Source organism: Schistocerca piceifrons, chromosome 9 (assembly GCF_021461385.2).
Source record: "Schistocerca piceifrons isolate TAMUIC-IGC-003096 chromosome 9, iqSchPice1.1, whole genome shotgun sequence".
Lineage (NCBI taxonomy): Eukaryota > Metazoa > Arthropoda > Insecta > Orthoptera > Acrididae > Schistocerca > Schistocerca piceifrons.
In genome coordinates, this window is record NC_060146.1 from 135,906,437 (window position 1) to 135,933,609 (window position 27,173).

At 44.5% G+C, this 27,173-nt stretch overlaps 1 protein-coding gene across 1 annotated transcript in view; it reads right to left on the reverse strand.

The window, feature by feature from the left end:
• The window catches only part of LOC124717178 (gamma-interferon-inducible lysosomal thiol reductase-like), a 45,500-nt gene extending 21,361 nt beyond the window's left edge, over positions 1-24,139 (reverse strand). The window contains exons 1-2 of the mRNA XM_047243955.1: positions 23,985-24,139; positions 10,763-10,912 (exon numbers count right to left, since the gene is read on the reverse strand). Of these exons, the coding sequence (XP_047099911.1) occupies positions 10,763-10,912; positions 23,985-24,044 (210 nt within the window). The 5' untranslated portion in view covers positions 24,045-24,139. The remainder of the gene's footprint in view (positions 1-10,762; positions 10,913-23,984) is intronic.
• Positions 24,140-27,173: the final 3,034 nt, after the last annotated feature.

Sequence of the window (27,173 nt, forward strand, 5' to 3'; positions counted from 1 at the left end):
GTTTCTGTACACTGCTAAAAAAACAAAAAAGAAAAAAATTCACACACCTGGAAAGACGACGTCGATTTCCATCCATGACGGCATATGAGACCTGGGATACACTCATGCTCATAAATTGAAGATAATGCTGATACATGATGAAACAACGCTCTGGTGGGCGCTTTGCGGGTTTAAATCACCTCCGGATAAGACCATGCGGTGCATTTGACCTGCGGTCGTCGCACGATGGCGCTGGCAGAAGTCCACATACGCAGAGGTGTCTTGGTGCGTGTCAGAGTACGGTGCAGCGAATAAGTGTGCAGACGTTTTCAGACGTGCTAATGGTGACTGTGTGCTGAAAATGGCTCAAAGAGCACATATTGATGACGTTAGGAGGGGTCAAACACAACAGGTCGTAGCACAGGCCGTCCGTGTGCCACAAAGTGTGATGTCAAGATTATGGCAACGATTCCAGCAGACAGGAAACATGTCCAGGCGCTACAGTACGTGACGGCTACAGTGTACAAGAAGACCAATATCTCACCATCAGTGCCCGCAGACGGCCACGGAGAACTGCAGGTAGCCTTGCTCGGAACCTTACCGCAGCCACTGGAACAGTTGTCTCCAGACACACAGTCTACAGAAGACTGAACAGACATAATTTATTCGCCCAGAGACCTACAAGGTGCATTCCACTGACCCCTGCTGTTAAGAACACCGTACAAGGTCACTGGAACAGTGGTTCTAGGTTATGTTCACGGACGAGTTCAGGTATAGTCTGAACAGTACACCCCTGCACGTCTTTGACAGAGAAGCTGTGACAGGTCAGGTGTATCGGGACGTCATTTTGCAACAGTATGTCCGCCTTTTCAGGAGTGCAGTGGGTCACACCTTCCTCCTGATGGATGATAACGCACGGCCCCACGGAGCTGCCATCGTGGAGGAATACCTTGAAACAGAAGATATCAGGCGAATGGAGTGGCCTGCCTGTTCTAAACCCCATCAAGCACGTCTGGGATGCTCTCGGTCGACGTATCGCTGCACGTCTTCAAACCCCTACGACGCTTCCGGAGCTCCGACAGGCACTGGTGCAATAATGGGCGGCTACACCCCAGCAGCTGCTCGACCACCCGCTCCAGAGTACGCCAATCCGTTGTGCGGCCTGTGTAGTGTGCATGGTGGTCATATCCCATATTAATGTCGGGGTACATGCGCAGGAAACAGTGGCGTTTTGTAGCACATGTGTTTATGGACAGTATTCTCAACTTATCACCAATAGCGTGGACTTACAGATCTGTGTCGTGTATATTCTCTATGTGCCTATGCTATCAGCACCAGTTTTGCGTAGTGCCACGTTGTGTGGCACCACATTCTTCAGTTATCCTTAATTATGAGCGTGAGTGTAGATGTACTGACACTGAATGTTATCCCACAGCAAGTGGCGCAGCTACGGGAGCGCCGTCTGTGTCTACACTTTAATCGGGAATGCTCCCACCCAGAAGGCTCAGTATGGTGCAAAAGTGTGAAGCAGGCAGGCAACCTTGCCACGGACAGGCACTCGTGCCACCTACAGCCAAATGAGCGTGAGTGACAGGGATCAGATTGTGGCGGGATGGTTCTTTTCGAGAATTACCACACACGTTGGACGTGCTGCATCAGTTGTGTAACGATGCTGAGATCAGCAGTCACGTGAACGTTCTCATAAACCGTAGGTGACGTTCTGGACGTTGACGCAGCACAGACGCCCACCAGGATCGTGGTATTGCAAGGGCAGCAGAGGCAAATGGTACAGCTACCAAGTGGCTCATGAGAAAGCTTGTGAGCCCAGACGTGTCAACAAGAACTGTTGCGAACTGTTTATTAGCAGTGGGGACAGGTACACGATTCGCGTGGTGTCGTCAGAAGATCGCTCGGGAGAGGAAATTGTGCGCCGTGGTCTTGAGCAATGAAGGTTCCATGGGACTGGAAGAAGGCCCAGACATAGCAATCTATAAGAAAGGGTAGAAAATCGGATGCACATAGTTACTGGCCCATTTCACCGACATCGATTTGTTGTGTTCAGACATAGTGACCTTTATAGACTCTGAGAAGCTGATCTGCAGAAACCAGCACGGTTTTAGGAAAAAGCGGTCATGCGAGACACAGCTGGACCTCTTTGTGCATGATATACAACAGGTTCCAGATACCAACTCCTAGGTTGATGCCATATTTCTCGACTTTCGAAAGGCGTTCGACTCAGTTCCGCACTGTCGCTTGCTCCAAAAAGTGCGCGCTTACGGTTTATCCGATGAGATATGCGATTGGATAGAACGTTTTCTAACAGACAGGGAGCAGTATATCGTCCTGATCGGGGAGACTTCAACAGAAACAAGGGTAACTTCAACTGTGCCCCAGGGCTGCGTAATAGGTTCGCTGCTTTTTGCGATTTACATAAATGATCTTGTTGATGGTATTGACTGTTTGCCGATGATGCTGTAGTCTACAGGAAAGTAGTATCAAACGAAAGTTGTGAACATATCAATGAGGATTTGCAGAAACTAAATGCGTGGTGTAATGACTGGCAGTTATCTCTCAATATTAGTACGTGTAACCTATTGCGTATAACAAGGCGAAAATCCCCATTAATGTACGGGTACAAAATAAATGCCCAGTCTTTGGAAGCGGTAACATCCGTCAAGTATCTGGGTGTGACTATTCGAAATGATCTCAAATGGAATGATCAGATTACACAAGTAACGGGTAAGGCGAACTCTAGGTTGCGTTGTATTGGTAAAATCTTGAAGCGACGAAGTCCTTCAACAAGGACAATGCGTTAGTTCGTCCAGTCTTAGAGTATTATTTGTCTGTATGGGACCCTTACCAGTGGGATCTGATTCAAGAGATTGAGAAGGTCCAAAGAAGAGCGGCAAGATTCGTTACTGGTACATTTATCTATCGCGAGAAGGTTACAAATCTCATAGAAACTTTGAAGTAGGACACACTTGCAGATAGAAGGCGCGCTAAACGGAAGGGGCTGCCCACTAAATTCCGAAATCCGATCTTCACCGAGTATGTAGAGCATATATTATTATCACCAACTTTCAAATCCCACAATGATCACCATTCAAAGATAAGGAAAACTAGAGCTCGTACTGAGGTGTTCAGACAGTCGTTTTTCCCTCGCACGATCCGCGAGTGGAACAGAGGGGGCGGAATATGACCTTGGCGCGAATTGTGCCCTCTGCCACACACCGCTTGGTGGCTAGCGGAGTATGTACGTAGATGTTGAGGTTCTACCTGCACGCAAGTGATGGTCGCTTGCGCGTACGACGTAGACCTGGTCAGTGCTGTCTCTTAGAGTGCATTCGTCCAAGATATACTGACCCAAACCCAGGCCTTATGGTGTGGCGTGCACTAAGCTACAACTGTCGCTCACATGTGCTGTTTTTGGAGGGGACGTTAATCAGCGCCCGGTACTTGCAGTATGTTGTTATACCCACTCTTCTGCCTTCTTTGGAAAAGAAAGGTAACGTATTGCTCCAACAGGATAATGCCCGCCCACACGCTGCCCCTGTTGTGCAAGACGCGCCGCAGCTTCCCTGGCCACTACGATCTGCGGACTTGTCTCCAAACGAGCACGTGTGGGCTACGATGGGACGAGGAGTGACTGGTGCGGCTCATCAACCAACAACTACTACAGAACTACGTGAACACGCCGAGCAGTCGTGGCATAACGTTTCCCTTCGTACGATCGACTGGATGCCAGATTCAGCGCCTGCATTGCCGCCTGTGTAGACTGCACCACGTACTAATATGGGTGTTTCAGCATGGCTCGATACCTCACACCTCAGAACCGCCTGTGCTATTGATGTGTAAATGTAATCATTTCGTGTACTCCATATACAGTGTTGCAACAATAAATCTTGAGTGAATTGGAAATCCCTGAAAGGGTGTACTAATTTTTTTTCCGCTAGTGTACTTATCCGTCTGTGCGGGAAGATGCGACTTTTCAGGGTCTCATATCTTGGCTCCTATTCATAACAGAGGTAAGCGGTCATATGTTTTGGAGAACCGTTTGCCTAACGACCGTTTGTATATACATCGGAAGAACGGGCATACTGTAAGTGTCCTGCATTACAGGGTCAAAATTTAAACATTACATACGTCCTCCGCTCCAGCCAAATTGGGCAGATCAGTTGATTCTTCTGCGTTAGGAGCGGTCTAACACCGACCTTAGGCTCTATTTGTTCATCAGCGGTCCGTGAGAAAACTACTAAAAAAAAACATGATTTTTGAGTACGAAAAGTACCAATTGTGGGAATGGCAACTTTTATGATTTATATTCATAGCAGATCGTCGAAATTTGTACCACAAATCCTTAAGATAATTTTCTGAGGACCTTGAAACTTTTTTCGAAATCATTATCCGTTATCGAGGTCTATGTTAGACATAACACACATAAAAATGCGCCTGATATTCGGTCTTAGGCGTAAATGTAATTTTAACTGACGTAGTGAACACATGGCAAGGACTATAGGCTCATCGAAATAGTTCGGACGTCACCAAACTAAGTTTTTAGTCGGCATCTTCTCACGAATAAAACCTTGTGACTTGCTGTCTCTAAGGTGGACACTTCATGCCTTCACAAATATGCCGAGCGTAGTGCTGGAAAACATGTGCTGAAAAAGGTCTCAACATACCAAACTGAACTTAAAATCAATGTCAGAGATTTTATAAAATTGGCATGACTGAAAATTCAGTGAAATATTTTTAATAATATTTTTACAAATCATTAACTGCGAATTTTCGATGAAATGCGATCGGTGAACAAAGTATTCAGAAGAAATACAAACTATTTTGTCTTAATCTCTTACGATGCGAACTTATTTGTTATTTGATATTTGAATGTATCAAAGTATACAGTATTTCCAAGCACATAAACAAACAGTCAAAACTTTGGTGACGTACATAATTCGTTTTATATAAGCAGCACACACTACTATAGCAAGGAAAAGAAGGGGAGTAGCAGAAAAATACTCCTATCAGAGCACAAATATGGCGGATATGTTCCTCTCGGAAAGACTGACAGGGAAGTCAGTACCCATTCCGTCTTCCTCCCAAAACTTTTTGTGCTGGAACACAGCAGCAAAGAGACGGTGGCGGCGGCGGAGAGAGGAGGCATGGCAGTGTGAGAGAAAGGGAAAGGAGGCGGTGGTGATGGAGGAGAAAAAGACGTCAGTGAAAGAGAACGAGAAATAGATGGAGATAGATGCACTGGGACCGAAAGAGACAACAGACTGGAACTTAAAAATACAGATGGGTCGATCATCCATAGTCTTCCCAGACCGGCAAATTGGGGAGTAAAATAGGGGAGGGCGCATTTTGGACCGAAAATTTAAAGATGCGTGTGCAGGAGCTGGACTACTCAGAATTATTAAGCTACCAATTTATGGTGGAGACAATAGTAGTGGGAAAGAAAGACAGAGGGAGACATTGTAAGAGGGAGAGAGAGAAATAGGAGTGATAGTGGGATATACTGTAAATCAATTGGAGGTAAAGGAAACAGTGGGAAAGGGACATATGTGGATAGTGGCAGTTAGAGGGGGATGCTTTGTACAAACGCTTAACTACAAAGAGAGACTGGGTTAAATGATTTACAATGTTCTTGTTAAAAGAGTGAGAATGCATTAATCTGTCAAAAATTTTGGGCAGGAAGATGGGATGAGGATTGAGACAGCTGATTTCCCACTTTCCTGTCTTTAAAAGAGGAAGAGCGTTTGTCCACTCGTGTGGTAATGAATTACATGCAGTAAACGAAGTCGGCGTGTGAAACGCAGACATACCTCAGGCGTATAAACCGCGTGGAAAGGCCTCAGCTTCTCTCCACTCGGGACACTTAACAAAGAAAGAGAGTTTAAGAAAATAAACACCTTGCTCCCAATCGCGGATTCTTACTGCATACATACTCACGATCTCAGTTATGTAGTTACAGGCCTACGGCTTAATTAATTAAAAAGTTAGTAAGATTAATTGGTAAATTTATGGACGGAAAACAGTTTTTGCCTGTCGTAACTGTTATAGCATAGCACTCCATCTTCAGGTCACAAGTGGCCCATCGGGACCATCTGACCGCCGTGTCATCCTCAGGTGAGGATGCGGATAGGAGGGGCGTGTGGCCAGCACACCGCTCTCCCGACCGTTATGATTGTTTTCTCCGACCGGAGCTGCTACTATTCGGTCGAGTAGCGCCTCAATTGGCATCACGAGGCTGAGTGCATCCCAAAAATGGCAACAGCGTATGGCCGCCGGAATGGTCACCGATCCAAGTGCCAGCCACGCCCGGCAGCGCTTAACTTCGGTGATCTCACGTGAACCGGTGTATCCACTGCGGCAAGGCCGTTACGTAACTGTTATAAGTTTCCTATATGTCATTTGGTTAACACCAGACACCAGGTCACAAGCAAGTTATTTGATGTCTGAGCGGATATCAATATGCACGGATATCTTTGGTGAAGTTGACTTTAAAGACAGAAGAAACCTCCACCGATCGTGAAGTTTTTCTACCACTGTCCACGACGATAAATTGGCGGAAAAAAATTAGAACTCAAAAAATAGAGTATTTGCAAGCAATTAAAGGTCTTTACACGGCTAGTCAGGCAGCAGTTAGAGTTGACGGTAAATTGAGTTCATGGTTCAGAGCAGTTTCAGGTGTAAGACAAGGCTGCAACCTGTCTCCACTGTTGTTCGTATTATTTATGGATCATATGTTGAAAACAATAGACTGGTTGGGTGATATTAACATATGTGAACACAAAATAAGCAGTCTTGAATATGCGGATGACTTAGTTGTGATGGCAGATTCGATTGAAAGTTTGCAGAGTAATATTTCAGAGCTAGATCAGAAATGTAAGAAATATGGTATGAAGATTAGCATCTCCAAAACGAAAGTAATGTCAGTGGGAAAGAAATATAAATGGATTGAGTGCCAAATAGGAGGAACAAAGTTAGAACAGGTGGACGGTTTCAAGTACTTAGGATGCATATTCTCACAGGATGGCAACATAGTGAAAGAACTGGAAGCGAGGTGTAGCAAAGTTAATGCAGTGAGCGCTCAGCTACGATCTACTCTCTTCTGCAAGAAGGAAGTCAGTACCAAGACTAAGTTACCTGTGCACCGTTCAACCTTTCGACCAACTTTGTTGTATGGGAGCGAAAGCTGGGTGGACTCAGGTTACCTTATCAACAAGGTTGAGGTTACGGATATGAAAGTAGCTAGGATGATTGCAGGTACTAGTAGATGGGAACAATGGCAGGAGGGTGTCCACAAAGAGGAAATCAAAGAAAAACTGGGAATGAACTCTACAGATGTAGCAGTCAGGGCGAACAGGCTTAGATGGTGGGGTCATGTTACACGCATGGGAGAAGCAAGGTTACCCTAGAGACTCGTGGGTTCAGCAGTAGAGGGTAGGAGGAGTTGGGGCAGACCAAGGAGAAGGTACCTGGGTTCGGTTAAGAATGATTTTGAAGTAATAGGTTTAATATCAGAAGAGGCACCAATGTTAGCACTGAATAGGGGATCATGGAGGAATTTTATAAGGGGGGCTATGCTCCAGACTGAACGCCGAAAGGCATAATCAGTCTTAAATGATGATGATGATGATGATGAAGATGAAAATAGAGTAATGAAATTTCGGGAACACATTTGTATAGGTAACAATTTAAGTGATTAACATTGCTAGATCACAGATAATATAAGCGCGAGATAAGCCATTATAACTGTGAAAGCAGGTGCATGAACAACAAGTGTAACTGCAAGAATGTTCAACGCAAGCAAGCAAACATGCATGCATTGTATTGTATAGGTGCGGTTGTCAGTTTTTAGGATGGAGTTCCACGCCAGTTTTACACTTGGTCGTTCCATATAGGAATGCTTAATGCTATTTGTGGGTAACACTGGAGTTGCTGCCCCATCATGTCTCATTTGTGCTGGACTGGAGACAGATCTGGTGTTCGAGCAGGTCAAGGCACATGTCGACATTTTGTACAGCATGTTCATTTACAAGAGCGGTATGTGGGCGAACGTTGTCCTGTTGGAAAACACTCTCTGGAATGCTGTTCATTAATGACAGCATGACAGGCCGAATCACCAGGCTGCGTACAAATTTGCAGTCAGGGTGCGTGGGATGACCCCGAGAGTGCTCCTGCTGTCATTTGAAATCAAACCCCAGACCTTAACTCCAGGTGTATGTAAAGTGTGCCTACCTCGCAGACAGTCTGGTTGAAAGTCCTCCATTGGCCTCCTCCTAACGAACGAATGGCCATCGCTGGCACCGAGAGAGAGAACCAGCTTTCATTGAAAAACACAACAGACCTCCACCCTGCCCTCGAATGGGTACTCACTTGGCACCACAGAAGTCGCAAATGGTGGTGGTTCGGGGTCATTGGAAAGCACGCTACAGGCCGTGTGGGTCGGAGATGTCCTTCAAGTAACCAATCTGTAACAGTTGTGCCATTGTTGTGCCAACTGCTGCTCAGATTTCTGCTGCAGATGCAATGCGCCATAGCCATACTCCAAACACGATGGTCTTCCCTCTCGGTAGTGCCAAGTGGCTGTCCAGAGCACGGTTGTACATTCTCGTGACCAGCGCTGCCAGTAATTATGTACAGTGGCTGAAATATCGCAAAAGGAATGTCCAGCTTTTCGAATCGTCAGAGACGAGGGTATGGTCAGGAGTCCTCCATGGAAGAGTAGGTGGACCACTCTTATTCTCCACACACAAAAACGTCCCGACGAACAGGGTGAGCAGCAATTAACAGCTGTTTGCTGATGTACAGGAAGATGGCGAGTATGGGTGGTGTGTGCGAATAATCTCTAACTCTGTATGAACATGCCTCTCAAGGCACAGCGGCACCGACCGACCGCCGTGTCATCCGCAGCCGTTAGGCGTTACTGGACGCAGATGTGGAGCGGCATTTGGTCAGCACACCGCTCTCCTGGCCGTTGTGAGCTTTTGTGACGAGAGCCGCTACTTCTCAGTCAAGCAGCTCTTAAACTAGCTGTCGTGTACATAGTTCCGTGTAGTCAGCACGTACACAACTTTCCCACTAGAGTGCGCCCCGCTAAGCACAACAGCGCAGGCGCAGCGCTCGTCCGTCTCCGCACTACGAGATGGCGCTGCCTTAGAGATGGACCAAATTTTGCTTCCGCCGATCCGTGTATTAATATGTAACGCAGCCAATGAGATTACTGCTAACGTAGAACCTTTTCTCCTCGCAGATCATACTCGCGCATTGATACATGAACGCGCGAGGTATTATAACGAGTGTACAGATCTCCGATTAGTCAGTCTGTACCAGTCTGCATTTGTCTGCACCAGTGTGTACCAGTCTATAGTCAAGTTTCAGTCTGTGCCTAATAAAATTACCCATATTCCTGTACATAGCTATGAAGATAAATGAATAGACACTTTTGTCAAGTATCAGAGATATGTGAGAATAAGATTAACGTACCAAGACCAAAGGAACTTCAGATTGTCAATTGTAAACAGCATCCAGAATCAAGTTACGTAATGTCTATGCTTTTTATTATTTTAACAAATGTGTGTGAAAATTAATCAAGTTCTGTTTAAAGTTGGTCACCTTCAATCTGCTACTCTAAGCTTGCAAGTGGCATTTCTATCTGACCTAACGGCAGAAGATAAACGTGCCACGATAAGACCACAAGACATATTGCTGACACTCACCTACTTCGTTAGAGCGACGAGTCAAATAATTTGATGGTGTGTATACCAAAGGTCTTACAGTACGTGCACCACACTGGCCTCACAGGCTGATTGCACACTGTTTGCCAACAGTGTTTGGCAGACCCCAAATGGTCACCCACCCAAGTGGTAGCCAAGTCAGACAGCGCTAAGCTTCGGTGATCCGGTGGGAACCGATGTTACCACTGTGGCAACGCCATTCGACGCTAAATGGTTAGACACAGGGAGTGCTTCTTCGTACAGCCGGGCAGCTGGATTTGGCATTCGCCAGGCTGAAGTGAGTTGTGTCTGGGCTAGTGGTCGTCCCACCGTAGAGCCTCCTGGAGCGTCGCTGTGCTGTGGAAAATGGTTTGGATCCACTTTTGCCTTGGACAGTAATTTATTTCTTGACTAGTCAGGTGTTTTGGTATTGGGAAGATGGCTGATTATGTGGGTAATACCCATTTTCATGCTTTGCAATTCCTTATGCTTTTACTTGTGGCGCTGTTCGCTGTGTATTTTAGGAAGTGCCTTTTAAGCTGTGATATGAAGATATATGTTACCTTCATTTTTTTAAAAAGGAAAAGGAAATACAAAACGTTCCAGCTGATTTCCTAGCAAGTGTTATTTAAGATGCCTGTTTCTGACATAAGCTTGATCTTGATAAGGAATGAGCTCTTTCTATGATGCTAAGACTGAAATGTGTCGAATTTTTTCATTTTGAGAATACTATAAGGCATATAGGCAGTCGTTTTTCTAGCGCTCTGTCTGCGGCTTGAACAGCAAAGAAAACGAGTACTAGTGGTACAAGATACCTTCCGCCATGCACCGTAGGGTGGTTGGGAGGCAATGTATGTAGATGTAAATGTAGATGTAGATGTATAGAGTAGAATGTGCTGTCTTCTGAAGCAGGTCTGTGTGTGTGTGTGTGTGTGTGTGTGTGTGTGTGTGTGTGTGTGTGTGTAATGTAACACTGATGAGTGGTGTGAAATAAAGCTTTACGTGTAGTTTACTGTGTTTCAATCGTCTTAAACAGTAGAAAGTAGAGAGAAAGTGTTACTTACCACAGTTTTGCCAAATGGGACCAGTCTAACGGTGATACGATCTGGAGCCTGTCTATAAGCCGGAAGCAGCTGGTTTATGAAGAATCCTCTGCACACTGGGCTCAGCGTTTCATAGTAGACGCCAACTGTCGCTGTGGTATCAGCAAATACCTGTAACATTATATCTTCCGTAACGACTGGCAGTACACATACATGATGGAAAAGAGCCACCGTTGTACAACAACCGAGCTTGAAAACTGCTGCGGAAGCAAAGGGAACTTCACAGCAAACATAAACATAGCCAAAGCCTTGCAGACAAACAAAAACTACGCGAAGCGAAATGTAGTGTGAGGAGGGCTATGCGAGAGCCGTTCAATGAATTCGAAAGTAAAGCACTATGTACTGACTTGGCAGAAAATCCTAAGAAATTCTGGTCTTATGTCAAAGCGGTAGGTGGATCAAAAAAAATGTCCAGACACTCTGTGACCAAAATGGTACTAAAACAGAGGATGACAGACTAAAGGCCGAAATACTAAATGTCTTTTTCCAAAGCTGTTTCACAGGGGATGACTGCACTGTAGTTCCTTCTCTAGATTGTCGCACAGATGACAAAATGGTAGATATCGAAATAGACGACAGAGGGATAGAGAAACAATTAAAATCGCTCAAAAGAGGAAAGGCCGCTGGACCTGATGGGATACCAGTTCTATTTTACACAGAGTACGCGAAGGACATGTTTTTTGCTCGAGTATCATGTCGTTTTTGGAAACCCAGAATCTACTATGTAGGAATCAACATGGATTCCGGAAACAGCGATCGTGTGAGACCCAACTCGCTTTATTTGTTCATGAGACCCAGAAAATATTAGATACAGGCTCCCAGGTATATGCTATTTTTCTTGACTTCCGGAAGGCGATCGATACAGTTCCGCACTGTCGCCTGATAAACAGAGTAAGAGCCTACGGAATATCGGACAAACTGTGTGGCTGGATTGAAGAGTTTTTAGCAAACAGAACACAGCATGTTGTTATCAATGGAGAGACGTCTACAGACGTTAAAGTAACCTCTGGCGTCGGCCGGTGTGGCCGGGCGGTTCTAGGCGCTTCAGTCTGGAACCGCGTGACCGCTACGGTCGCAGGTTCGAATCCTGCCTCGGGCATGGATGTATGTGATGTCCTTAGGTTAGTTAGGTTTATGTAGTTCTAAGTTCTAGGGGACTAATGACCACAGATGTTAAGTCTCATAGTGTTCAGAGCCATTTGAACCATTTAACCTCTGGCGTGCCACAGGGGAGTGTTATGGGACCATTGCTTTTCACAATATATATAAATGACCTAGTAGATAGCATCGGAAGTTCCATGCGGCTTTTCGCGGATGATGCTGTAGTATACAGAGAAGTTGCAGCATTAGAAAATTGTAGCGAAATCCAGGAAGATCTGCAGCGGATAGGCACTTGGTGCAGGGAGTGGCAACTGTCCCTTAACATAGACCAATGTAAGGTATTGCGAATACATAGAAAGAAGGGTCCTTTATTGTATGATTATATGATAGCGGAACAAACACTGGTAGCAGTTACTTCTGTAAAATATCTGGGAGTATGCGTGCGGAACGATTTGAAGTGGAATGATCATATAAAATTAATTGTTGGTAAGGCGGGTACCAGGTTGAGATTCATTGGGAGAGTGCTTAGAAAATGTAGTCCATCAACAAAGGAGGTGGCTTACAAATCACTCGTTCGACCTATATTTGAGTATTGCTCATCAGTGTGGGATCCGTACCAGATCGGGTTGACGGAGGAGATAGAGAAGATCCAAAGAAGAGCGGCGCGTTTCGTCACAGGGTTATTTGGTAACCGTGATAGCGTTACGGAGATGTTTAATAAACTCAAATGGCAGACTCTGCAAGAGAGGCGCTCTGCATCGCGGTGTAGCTTGCTCGCCAGGTTTCGAGAGGGTGCGTTTCTGGATGAGGTATCGAATATATTGCTTTCCCCCACTTATACCTCCCGTGGAGATCACGAATATAAAATCAGAGAGATTAGAGCGCGCACGGAGGCTTTCAGACAGTCGTTCTTCCCGCGAACCATACGCGATTGGAACAGGAAAGGGCGGTAATGACAGTGGCACGTCAAGTGCCCTCCGCCACACACCGTTGGGTGGCTTGCGGAGTATAAATGTAGATGTAGATGTAGAACTTGCACCCCTTCTTGCAGCGGTGTACCGTAGGTCTCTAGAAGAGCGTAGCGTTCCAAAGGATTGGAAAAGGGCACAGGTCATCCCCGTTTTCAAGAAGGGACGTCGAACAGATGTGCAGAACTATAGACCTATATCTCTAACGTCGATCAGTTGTAGAATTTTGGAACACGTATTATGTTCGAGTATAATGACTTTCCTGGAGACTAGAAATCTACTCTGCAGGAATCAGCATGGGTTTCGAAAAAGACGGTCGTGTGAAACCCAGCTCGCGCTATTCGTCCACGAGACTCAGAGGGCCATAGACACGGGTTCACAGGTAGATGCCGTGTTTGTTGACTTCCTCAAGGCGTTCGATACAGTTCCCCATAGTCGTTTAATGAACAAAGTAAGAGCATATGGACTATCAGACCAATTGTGTGATTGGATTGAGGAGTTCCTAGATAACAGAACGCAGCATGTCATTCTCAATGGAGAGAAGTCTTCCGAATTAAGAGTGATTTCAGGTGTGCCACAGGGGAGTGTCATGGGACCGTTGCTGTTCACAATATACATAAATGACCTGGGTGATGACATCGGAAGTTCACTGAGGCTTTTTGCAGATGATGCTGTGGTGTATCGAGAGTTTGTAACAATGGAAAATTGTACTGAAATGCAGGAGGATCTGCAGCGAATTGACACATGGTGCAGGGAATGGCAATTGAATCTCAATATAGACAAGTGTAGTGTGCTGCGAATATATAGAAAGACAGATCCCTTATCATTTAGCTACAAAATAGCAGGTCAGCAACTGGAAGCAGTTAATTCCATAAATTATCTGGGAGTACGCATTAGGAGTGATTTAAAATGGAATGATCATATAAAGTTGATCGTCGGTAAAGCAGATGCCATACTGAGATTCAGTGGAAGATTCCTAAGGAAATGCAATCCGAAAACAAAGGAAGTAGGTTACAGTACGCTTGTTCGCCCACTGCTCGAATACTGCTCAGCGGTGTGGGATCCGTACCAGGTGGGGTTGATAGAAGACATAGAGAAGATCCAACGGAGAGCAGCGCGCTTCGTTACAGGATCATTTAGTTATCGCGAAAGCGTTATGGAGCCGATAGATAAACTCCAGTGGAAGACTCTGCAGGAGAGACGCTCAGTAGCTCGGTACGGGCTTTTGTTGAAGTTTCGAGAACATACCTTCACCGAAGAGTCCAGCAGTAGATTGCTCCCTCCTACGTATATCTCACGAAGAGACCATGAGGATAAAATCAGAGAGATTAGAGCCCACACAGAAGCATACAGACAATCCTTCTTTCCACGAACAATACGAGACTGGAATAGAAGGGAGAACCGATAGAGGTACTCAAGGTACCCTCCGCCACACACCGTGAGGTGGCTTACGGAGTATGGATGTAGATGTAGATGATGAAGCTGCCTTACACGATAAAACGCACTGAAGACGGACAAAGGCAAGGGTCTGGTTGTGAATTCCCTGGCGTAGGTAAAAGCCGTGTACGGCAGTCGCTTAGTGAACAAAACAGGAATGTCGGCCAGATTTGTGATGGATTCAGGACTTATTAGCGGATGCAACTTTGCACGGCGCTCTAAACGGAGCAAAATTATTAGATGTGGAAGTACCCTAAGGGAGCCCGCCCGGCTAGCCACGCGGTCTATTGCGCTGCTTCCCGAGCGGGAAGGCATGCCGGTCCCCGGTACGAATCCTCCCGGCGGATTTGAGTCGAGGTCCGGTATGCCGGCCAGCCTGTGGATGGTTTTTAAGGCGGTTTTCCATCGGCGGCGAATGCGGGCTGGTTCCCGTTATTCCGCCGCAGTTAAACTATGTCGGCGATTGTTGCGCAAACACTGTCTCCACGTATGCGCACACAATAGGTACACTACCAAGCAAACATTTGGGGCTACACTCGTCTGGTATGTAACGTTCCCGGGAATGGGGTGTCCAATGGGGGCCGAAGGTGGAACCACACAATAACCCTCGGTTTGGTGTAGGGCGGCAGTAGGGTGGGTGGACTGTTGTGAGGTTGTGGACCACTGCGGGTTATGGTGGGACGGAGCCTCCCCGTTGTTTCTAGGTCCCTGTTCAACAGACACAATACACACAAATGTTCAGATGTGTGTGAAATTTTATGGGACTTAATTGCTAAGGTCATCAGTCCCTGAGCTTACACACTACTTAACCTATATTCTCCTAAGGACAAAAACACACACCCATGCCCGAGGGAGGACTCGAACCTCCGCCGGGACCAGCCACACAGTCCATGACTGCAGCGCCCTAGACCGCTCGGCTAATCCCGCGCAGCACAGTACACACACACACACACACACACACACACACACACACACACACACACACACACACACCCTAAGGGAGTGTTGATGAGAGGCTTATATTTTTCGTCATATTACATGCCGGGTGTGTGACCGAAGACACGGCACCCAATTTACAGGGCAGTGCAGTTAAAAGCGGTCCTCCTCGCATTTGAATGTGAATGCAGCATTTCGGCTTCTGCAACAGAGCAAAGAGCTACAACAATGGACAGTGTTATGCAATAATCAACTGATACTATTCTTCTGTCAGCATTTCAGCTTTTTCATTAGCGACATTAGGTATGAGACGCGAATGCAGCATTTCGAATTCTGAAACAGAGCAAAGAGCTACAACAACGGACTGTTTTATGCAATAGTCGACTGTTACTATTCTTCTCTAAGCATTTCAGCTTTTTCATTAGCGACACTGGAAATTCCTCTTTGCGGTCTGCAAAATGACTTTCTCGATAGAATGAAGAACTGTGGAAGCATGTGCGAAAACAAATTCGGTTAAGGAAACTCGCGAAATTTTCATGGTATGCAATCCGGATGAAGGACCACCAGCAAAGAGAGCAATACAGAGTCTGTGTAAAAACTGGTGCACCTACAGTACTGTGCAAAATGTAAAACGACAAGGAATTCCTTCAGTTTGCACACCAGAAGTTATTGCAGATATTCGCAGAAGAATTGTTCAGAGTCCAAAGCAGTCGACACGTAAATTGGCACAACTTACACATGTAACTAGGATCGTTTGCCAGCAGATGTTCAAAAGTCTTAATCTGAAGCCAGCTCCTGTGACACTTGTGCAGCAGTTACGGGAGGAGGAGTCAGAAACGTGTAGATTACGGCACGTGGCTTTTGAACAACATCAACGGTGGTTTGTCAGACCCTTTCTATTACATCATCAGTGTCCGCTCCGATAGCCGAGTGGTCAGCATGACTGATCGCCATCCTATGGGTCCGGGCCCAATTCCCGGCTGGGTCGGGGATTTTCTCCACTCAGGGATTGGGTGTTGTGCTGTCTTCATCATTTCATCCCTATCCTGCTCTCCCGTCGCCCAATGTGGCGTCGAATGTAGTAAGACCTGCGCCAAGGCGGCTGGACCTGCCCCAAAAGGGGCCTCCCGGCTAGTAACGCCAAACGCTCATTTCATTTCATTTCATTACATCATCAGCGACAAATCTTGGTTTCATCTTTCCAGTGATGTGAATTCACAGGACACGAGGTACTGACCAACAGAGAGCCGTAACATTGTGTGTCAGCAACCTCTCCAAAATGGTTCAAATGGCTCTGAGCAGGATTCGAACCTGCGAACGTAGCTGTAGTGTACATAGATCCGCGTAGTCTGCGCGTACACAACTTTCCCACTAGAGGGCGCCCCGCTAAGCACCACAGTGCAGGCGCAGCGCTCGTCTGTCTCTGCACTACGAGATGGCGCTGCCATAGAGACGGACCGAATTCTGCTTCCGCCGATCTGCGTATTAACATGTAATGCAGCCAATGAGATTGCTGCTAACGTAGAACCTTTTCTCCTCGCGGATCACACTCGCGCAGTGATACATGAACGTGCGAGGTATTATAACGAGTGTACAGACCACCGATTAGTGAGTGTATTTGTCTGTACCAGTCTGCATTAGTCTGTACCAGTCTGTACGAGTTCTACATTTGTCTGTACCAGTCTATAGTCAAGTTTCAGTTTGTGCCTAATAAGATTACCATATTCCTGCACATAGCCATGAAGATAAATGTATAGACACTTTGTCAAGTATCAGAGATATATGTGAGAATAAGATTAACGTACCAAGACCAAAGGAACTTCAGATTATCCATTGTAAACAGCATCCAGAATCAAGTTACGTAATAGCTATGCCTTTTTATTATTTTAATAAATGTGTGTGAAAATTAATCAAGTTCTGTTTAAAGTTGGTCACCTTCAATCTGCTACTCTAAGCGTGCAAGTGGCATTTCAATCGTCTGACCTAACGGCGGAAGATAAACACGCCACGATAAGACCACGAGACATATTGCTGACATTCGCCTACTTCGTTAGAGCAAGAAGTCAAATAATCTGATGGTGTGTGTACCGAAGGTCTTACAGTACGCACACCACAGTAGCGGTCGCGCGGTCCCACACTGAAGCGCCTAGGACCGCTCGGCAACACCGGCCGGCGCAACCACTCCATTATGAAAAAATTACCGTTTGGCGCGCCGTAACGTGAACGCGCATCATCTCATTCTTTGCGTAAGGTGTTCTCCGCTACTAACGATCATTTTATACGAGCACAGTAGCCGCGAGGAGTGGCCTTGTGGTTTGAGGCGCTTTGTCACGGATTGCACGGCAGCTCCCGCCGGAGGTTCGAGTCCTCCCTGGGGCATGGGTGTGTGTGTTGCTCTTAGCGTAAGTTAGTTTAAGTAATGTGTAAGTGTAGGGACCGATGACCTCAGCAGCTTGGTCGCTTAGGAATTTAGACACATTTGAACATTTTGGCGAGCGTAGTGCAGTTTCTGATTCGTGATCGGACGAGAACAGTGGACGCTATACACTATGGAAAGCTATATTGTACATGTATCACAAAGAATCTCAGTTTTAAGGAAGCAGTTTTTCATTTCATAGTTTTTCACCGTAGTTTAGCGTAGAGAAACCTGCAAGGAGAACGTATCTCATGCGCTGGAAATACGTTTCTTACAAGGAGATAGTAATAGCGTTGCATTCCATGCGAGTAATAGGTCGGATACCGCAACGATCTGACGTTACAGCTTGTTTTAAATGCAGAACCTTATAGCCTTAGAAGTGCATGTATTTATGTTCTCTCTTACTAATACCTTCTCGATAATGACCCCATACACTAGAATAATATTTTAGAATTGATGCCGCAGATGATTTACGTAAAAGGCTGCAAACTCCGTTCGTCTGGAGCTCCACCATGCATAAAGAATATCCGTTTCTTGTTCTTAACCGTCTGTTATATCATCACAACAGTTTCACATCTACTGCACACCGAAAAGGCGTGCTAATCTCCTCAATTTCGCGCGTCTGGAGAAATCTTGTGCTCTTGGATGGCTAGTGGGCAGCAGTTACGTACTCGATTCGCTGTGTTCCTTTACGAAACGTGGAATGTAGAGGTCTTCTTCTGGTCAGCTGCAGATTAAATTGGTGACGGTGGCCGGCCGGAGTGGTAGAGCGGTTCTGGGCGTTACATTCTGAAACCGCGCGACCGCTACGGCCGCAGGTTCGAATCCTGCCTCGGGCAAAAATGTGTGTGATGTCCTTAGGTTAGGTTTAGGTAATTCTAAGTTCTAGGGGACTGATGACATTAGGTGTTAAGTCCCATAGTGCTCAGAGCCATTTGAACCATTTTTGAAGAACCATTACCCAGCGCAGATTTTTGCCAAGAGCAAGATTTATATGTTGTAGTTTGGTTTTCGAAATGTGGAGCTAGAGTGCGCCCGGGTAATTACTACTCCTCACATACTCCATGCAATGCCCAATGTGAATGTAAAACGTCAGTTGTTTCCCGGTAGAAACAAGATTGTATTTAAAGCGGAATTTTATGTGGTCATGCAACAGAGCGGTTTCAAATTGTTCTGTTGTCACACGTGTTCTATCGATACTTATTAACGCTGACTGTAAAGTACGCAGTACATCTGCAACTCCAGCACTCCAGTCCTCGGCCAGTTTGGTCGTTTCGCACGCCACCCTGGCCCGCACTCAGTGTCGCTGGTAGATGGCGCGGTTGCTCAGTCGGTCGTGGAGTAACGGCTACTCTCCTCGTTTTACTGTCACTGTTAATGCATGTCACCAAACCGAATATCGCATTAGAGTGATTTTGGGCCACCCTATGGAGTGAGCACGTAAAATTCTGCTTTAAGAAATGATTTCTATTTATACTGGGAAACAGACCAAAGTTTGGTGCAGCATGGAAAACGTGATGAGCAGTACTTGTTTGGGCTGACTCCTGCTAGACATTGCGAGAAACGCCAACATAACTGTTGTAAGGTGTCACGCAAATCCAACACCTTCCATGAAAACCCTGACATGATAGAAAATCCGGCAGTATGTCACATAGCTCCGAATAAATCCTGACATTAAATTAACCAAAGTAATACGATCAACGAGTGAGCAAATGGAATACCACAGACTAACACAAGAACGCCTAAATGCATGTGACACCTTCCCACTGTGAAACAGACGCAGTTCCGAGGGAAGAAACGAGAACAGAAGCCAAGAGCAGAACCGTGTTAAGCTAGAATGCCCTATGATAAGGGACGGACATCCACATCGCGGCTGACCGCCAGGACCACCCCCCAGCCCATGTTAAAAGATAGAGCCCTCCAGAAGAACAGTATAGATCTTACTATAACACTAAAAGGGCTACACTAACTGAAAGTTTTAGCGTGAGACTATACGCGTCTCTGTTACGTTGCAAACATTAAAAACATTGCCCCACCACGAAAAGTATGTTTCTCGTTGGTTCAAATGGCTCTGAGCACTATGGGACTCAACTGCTGAGGTCATTAGTCCCCTAGAACTTAGAACTAGTTAAACCGAACTAACCTAAGGACATCACAAACATCCACGCCCGAGGCAGGATTCGAACCTGCGACCGTAGAGGTCTTGCGGTTCCAGACTGCAGCGCCTTTAACCGCACGGCCACTTCGGCTGGCCGTTTCTCATTGGATAGACAGAACTTTTGTAGGTGGAGCTTAAGGTTAACATTGAGACCCTGATTGGTCAGTTGAAAATACAGCCAGATAGCTTTTCTTAAACCAACTTCAGTAAATTGTAGTAAGGAGAAGTTAGAGAGAGTTGCTTCCGAGACGGCGAGGTGTGTGGAGCTGCGCCGCCCACCGCACCCTGACACTGCCTAACCAATGACAAGGTAATGAACACACGCGATGCCGTATAAGAGTCATAAGGATTCACTCAGAACTGCAGAAGTCTCATCTGTTACATCCCCTTTTTGCGTAATACTAGTGTCGATCGTCAATTAAAGCTCATGATATTCACATTTACTATTAGAAGTTAAAATCTGAAACCCGATGATTTTTCTGTTATATAATTATTGAGAAGCCACATCAGCCACTGTAATTTACGAGAAGTTAAATAAGTAACTAAAGATAATTGAGGGTCACTGTAGACCGTTTTGATAGTTTTCTCTTTTATGAAACTTAACTCAAACATAGATTATAGATGTGATATGGCATAGGTCATCCTTCGATCCATTGTAGAACTTGGAAACCCATTCAGGGAATATTCGTTCAAATTTTTGTTGAATGCAGTTGGTTTTTATCATCCTGTATTAAAATATTTCCTTTTATCAATAGTGCAATTTATAAACAATGTTTTGCGAGTAGAATAAAATTTCCAATGGTAAACTTAACTGCATTTTCGACGTTATTTTACCAGCTAACTAAAAATAGGAAAGCCTTGAACCCGTTCCACTAAATTCAGTTAGTATTAAGATTCTTTTACAGGGAGTGCAGTGGAGCTGACGCTGAAATCATTAAGTATTTGATTATATCATCGCTAGTCTCACTGAACTCTTCTGAACTCTACATGTCATGTGTGGTCTGGCGTCTCCTTACCAGCAACAGGTCCCATGTTCAAACTAGTCAATTCCCTAAAAAACACGCTCAGAGCGTCGTTGTGCGAAAGTAGTAGGGAGACATGACTTAGAACAAACAGACACCACGCAGAATGTTAGATTGTTTGTAGGAGTCCGTGCTGGAGAATGATCTTCGACCAAAATACACCATACTGTAAAGCAGATCAAATTGTTACGTAATGTGATTTCTTCATATTCTTGAATCATTTTTAATAAACAAAACATTTCGTCAATTTCAGTTATTAACTGTATGAAAATGCAAGTCGTTAAAACAAATTAAAATTCCTTACCAAAATGTGTAAGATCAAATAGAAAAAATACTTTTCTTATTTCTTTATGTACCTACGTTTTTCAGGATATATCGTTTCTTATCTCTCTGCAAATTGTAGTTCATTTTCATGCGATTAGTGAGTGGAAACAAAAACATTTTATTTTCATTTAGACAAAAATGTTCAAATGTGTGTGAATTTCTAAGGGACCAAACTGCTGAGGTCATTAGTCCCTAGACTTACGCACTACTTAAACTAACTTATGCTATGAACAACACACACACACACACACACACACACACACACACACACACACCCACACACACACACACACACACACACACACACACACACACCTATACACACACACACACACACACACACACACACACACACACACACACACACACACCCATTCCCGATGGAGGACTCGAACCTCCGGGAGGGGCTGTGTAAACCGTGACACGGCGCCTCAAACCACGCGGCCACTCCGTGCGGCTTCATTTAGACAATTATGACACAATGTCTTTGGTTGAAATTTCCATTTCATAGTAAACTAGCTTACCACCCACTGCTTTGCTTATGTACACTATATGGTCTCAACAGTTTTTTTTTTTTATTTAATGGAATTATGTTTTTCACGAAACGCAACATCACCTAAACTTTCCACGCTAATTTAGGCCATTGAAGCAGAGTCTTTTCCGGATGTACTTCTGACCAAAAAGCGGTTCTGGTAGCTGAAGCCGGAGCTCCTTGTTAAACTTGCCTTATCAGTTCTCGTGGTGGCAGTTGCATAGAAAGTCTCATCCCCTAACATACGTTTTCTTACAAGTCACAAACCGAATTTCACAAATTTAAATTAAAAGAAAATTTTTATATGACGAAAAACTTTCATAAAAATTTCATTCCCTATATCACTATGTCGGCAACGGCCTTTCCGCAGTGGATACACGGAATCCCTTGAGATCACCGAAGTTAAGCGCTGTCGGGCGTGGTTGGCACTTGGATGGGTGACCATCCAGCCGCCATGCGCTGTTGCCATTTTTTGGGGTGCACTCAGCCTCGTGATGCCAATTGAGGAGCTACTCGACCGAATAGTAGCGGCTCCGGTCAAAGAAAACCATCATCGCGACAGGGAGAGCGGTGTGCTGACCCACGCCCCTCCTATCCGCATCCACCACTGAGGATGACACGGCGGTTAGATGGTCCAGATGAGCCACTTGTGACCGGAAGACGGAGTGCATACATCACTGTGTCAGAGGTTATATTTCCAAAAAAAAACTTTGAAAAACATATTTTTTTATTTGTAACTGACAAACGCAATACAAATTTTCACAGCTTTAGCTTTGAAAATGTTTTCATAGTGACACGTTTTATTTTCATAAAAGCTTAAGGGTTGAACTTCGAAATAGAAACATTTATTTTTTAGTTCTAACTTGCAAGTCAAACTCCAATTTTCATTGATTTAAATTGCTCTAGTACTTCTTTAATAATGATTTATTTTCAAGAAAGCTTTCATTCACAGTTAGACCTCCATACAACATCCGCCCAGTTAGCTGGGTGGTCAGCGCAACGGACTGTCATACCAAGGGGCCTGGTTCGGAGATTTTGTCGGCTCAGGGACTGGGTGTCGTGTTGTCTCTATCATCGTCATCTAATCCCCATCGACGCGCAAATCGCCGAACCGGTGTCAACTCAAAAGACTTGCACCAGGCGACCGGTCTACCCCACGGGAGGCCCTGGTCACACGACGGTTCCATTTACCTCCATAGGAGTTAAATTTCCACAATTGCTAAAACGCGTATTTCTTTATTTCTGATCAAGAAACCATTCGCCAATTTTGGTTGCTGGATACTTAGCAGTGATAGGAAATCTTTTAATCTTCAATTCCGACTTTTCCGTACTTTCATTTTACTTCCTTCTTTTTCACTACTGGCCATTAAAATTGCTACACCACATAGTTGTCGTGCTACAGATGCGAAATTTAACCGACAGGAAGAAGATGCTGTGATATGCAAATGATTAGCTTTTCGGAGCATTCACACAAGATTGGACCCGGTGGCGACACCTACAACGTGCTGACATGAGGACAGTTTTCAACCGATTTCTCATACACAAACAGCAGTTGACCGGCGTTGCCTAGTGAAACGTTGTTGTGATGCCTGGTGTAAGGAGAAGAAATGCGTACCATCACGTTTCCGACTTTGATAAAGGTCGGATTGTAGCCTATCGCGATTGCAGTTTATCGTATCGCGACATTGCTGCTCGCGTTGGTCGAGATCCAATGACTGTTAGCAGAATATGGAATCGGTGGGTTCAAGAGAGTAATTCGGAACGCCGTGCTGGATGAACTGTGGTATCGTGTTGAAGCTGCATGGGCAGCTGTACCTGTGCACGCCATCCGAGCTCTGTTTGACTCAATGCCCAGGCGTATCAAGGCCGTTATTACGGCCAGAGCTGGTTGTTATGGGTACTGATTTCTCAGGATCTACGCACCCAAATTGTGTGAAAATCTAATCACATGTCGGTTCTAGTATAATATTTTTGTCCAGTGAATACCCCTTTATCATCTGCATTTCGTCTTGGTGTAGCAATTTTAATGGCCAGTATGTTTTTATTCATTTTAGATCTGCTGCATACTGCATTAGAAAATAGATGTATGGGCACTAATCTAATTCTATAGGAAGTAAATTTGATTATGCGATTCCATGAGGACCCGTTTGTTAGGCATCAAGTATCTTGTAATTTTTTGTTTTTTCATTGTCTTAATAAAATTGTATGGAGAAACAAGCGCTCATCACTCTTACAGTGATTCTCGAATTTCCTGCTAAGGAATGCAAGAAGACGTTGGGAGGTACTTACTTGTGCGTGAAACAAGATGGCGAGACCGAACGCAGAGAGAACACCCCGTGGCAGAAACATCTTGGCGGTGTGGCGGTGGCGACAGTCCAGGGAAGGGCAGCTCTGTCCATTTATACGCTGCCCGCCGGCTGGTGTGCGTCGGAAAGTAAACAAAACCTCACCGACGGGTGTTGCGTATGTTGCGTAGAAACGCGGGTGCAGACCCTGACCCGCGACACGCAGCTGCGACGAGGTGACTCCGTGCCAAGCAGGAAAGCCTGTAATCTCTCGCGAGGCGATAACACACCCCGCTACAGAGGTCAGCAGACTTGTTCCATTGCGGAGCGGATAACTGGCAGACTCACGCGGTCAAAGACCGCACCGTCCTTTAGGCAAGCCAGAACGGAAGCTCGCAAAAACCACAGAATAACACTCGCTCATAAAAAGAGACTGGTCTGTGTCATTTCCATAGAAAAGTTTGCATTCTGCCACGGGTGACATCTTAACAGAGAGAAACAAAGTAACAAGATGTCAGTAGCAGACGAGGAAAATTATGCATTACTCAATGACGTCAGTGTATCATTACATTTTCCAATCAACGGTGCAAAAAACCCTCTCCATAAAATTAAACCAATAAACAGCGCTCGGTCGCAAAATTATTTGACCTTGGTTTCGGTCACTTCGAAGAGTGCCTTCATCTGAAGTAAAACATTGAAACTGGCCTATAACATGAGTGCAAAGTTTTAGGGAAAAATGTTTTTATAAGTTTAAGTACTGACTAGCAGTATAAAAAGAAAAGGCACAGTACTTACATGTCACGTACAAAGTAAATATTAGGCGATAAAGCTTTAGTCACAGAATTCTGAAATAGAAAACATAGAAGCAACCCACTACAGGCTGCTCACGCCTATCGAGCTGCAGTAGCATCAGACTTAGGCGCCCGGCAGGTGAACATTACGCCAAAAGTGCCATCCAATAGCCGCAAATACAAACAGGCTTCTTAACATTCGAAATATAGACAGGCGTATATTGTGATGAGCATTATTTAATATATGAAGTAGGAGACAATATTTTATCTGTCAGCAGCAGATATGGTAACAATTTGTTTACATAAGAGCATAGAAGTACAGTTTAAAGGCTGAAAACGTCATTGAAGAATTACAAAGGGAGCTGAATAACTCAGCGAGTAGAAATAACGATATAATATGGAATGTAGATAATATAAACCATTTAATGAACAAGAAATTATAAATCAACTTAGAAAAAATATTTCGGTAACTGCACGAAGGAACACGAAATCAAATATCAAGCAACGGCTTTATACCGTTGAAGAAGCTTCTATTACGTAGTTGTAGCTGCTCATTAAGAAGGAGGCCATTTCGAGAAAGATGTTTAAAAACTTTCTAATTCTTCGAGAACATTTAATCTACACCTTTCTTCTCAGTGTGCAGAATGCTTAGGCGAGTGACCTGTAATCAGAAGGTGGTCGGCAAAAGACTAATTCTCAGTGCTAGTACCATTTTTTCTTTAAAGATATTTGTATCTGACTGTAAAAGCACGTCTTGTTTGTCCTACGCAGTAAGAGGAGCAGGTGTCGCAAAGCATTTCATACACACCAGAGTCTTTCAAAGGGGAACGGGTCGATTTTAAATTATGAACACATTTTTTTCAAACTATTATTGGTTGAAAAGGCAAAATAACAGTTGTATTTATTACGAAGAAGGCGATGTATCTGACAGAAGATGGACCCCAAGAAAGGAATAGAGAAGAACTTCTTCTTTAGACTGGACTCAATGATAGAGGTGCCGAGTTTAGTAACTCTTTTAACAGTTTTCTTTTTAAGAATGCTATTCACTATGGCAGGTTCGTATTCGTTATTAACTGCTATCGTTTTGATTAAATTAATTCCTTCCTCGAATTTTTCTTTCGACAATAGAACATAAGCAGCTCCGTGAATAGCCGGGTCAAAGAAAGCGTTCTTATGAGATTGTGGGTGCATAGAAGACGCAGGTACGATCCGATCGGTTTATGTTTCTTTACGAAAAATATTAACTGAGATTTTATTTTCTTCTACCGTAAGCGTAAAGTCAAGAAAATTCAACTGAAGGGCCTCGTTTTCGAATTCGCTGGTGAAGGATATTTTCTAGTTCAAGTTCTTTGAAGAGATTGAAAATACGGTTAATGCCATCAAAAACTCCTTTGTAGATGACTAAAATATCATCGACATATCTGAAATAAGAGAGAATGCCTATCGCTGTAGCTGAGAAACGGTTGAAGAGCTTTACTTTTAGAGAGTTAATGAAAATTTTTAAACATCTGTCTCGAAATGATGGCCTCCTTCTTAATGAGCAGCTGCAACTACGTAATAGAAGCTTCTTCAACGGTATGAAGCCGTTGCTTGATATTTGATTTCGTGTTCCTTCGTGCAGTTACCGAAATGTTGTTTCTAAGTCGATTTATAATTTCTTGTTCATTAAATGGTTTATATTATCTACATTCCATATTATATCGTTATTTCTACTCGATGAGTTATTCAGATCCCTTTGTAATTCTGTAACGGCGGTTTCAGCCTTTGAACAGTACTTGTAAGCTATTATGTAGACAAATTGTTACCATGTCTGCTGCTGACAGATAAAGTATTGCCTCTTACTTCATCTATCAGATAATGTTCATCACAATATTCGCCTGTCTATATTTTGACTGTTAAATAGCCTGTTTGTATTTGCGGCTCCTAATGGCACTTTTGGTGTAATGTTCACCAGGCGGCCGCCTCAGTCTGATGCTACCGCAGCTCGACAGCTGTGACCAGCGCACAGTTGGTTGCCTTCTATGTTTTCTATTTTAAAATTCTGTGACTAAAGCTTTATCGCTTGACAGTTATACGTGACATGTAAGTACTATGCCTTTTCTTTTTATACTGCTAGTCAGTATTTACACTTGTAAAAAACATTTTTTTCTCTAGAACTTTGTACTTATGTTACAGCCAGTTTCAATGTTTTATTTCTGATGAAGGCACTCTTAGAAGTGGCCGAAACCTAGGTTAAAAAGACTTCATTTTGCGACCGAGGGATGTTTATTGCTTTAATTTCTTCTAACAACCCTACCATAACAAAGGTCAAAATTTATTATGATTGTACTGTTGCTCACGCTGCTAAATATTGCATTTTCGGGCAACAACAAAGTTATATTATGTGGCAGGTGTCATTAGAG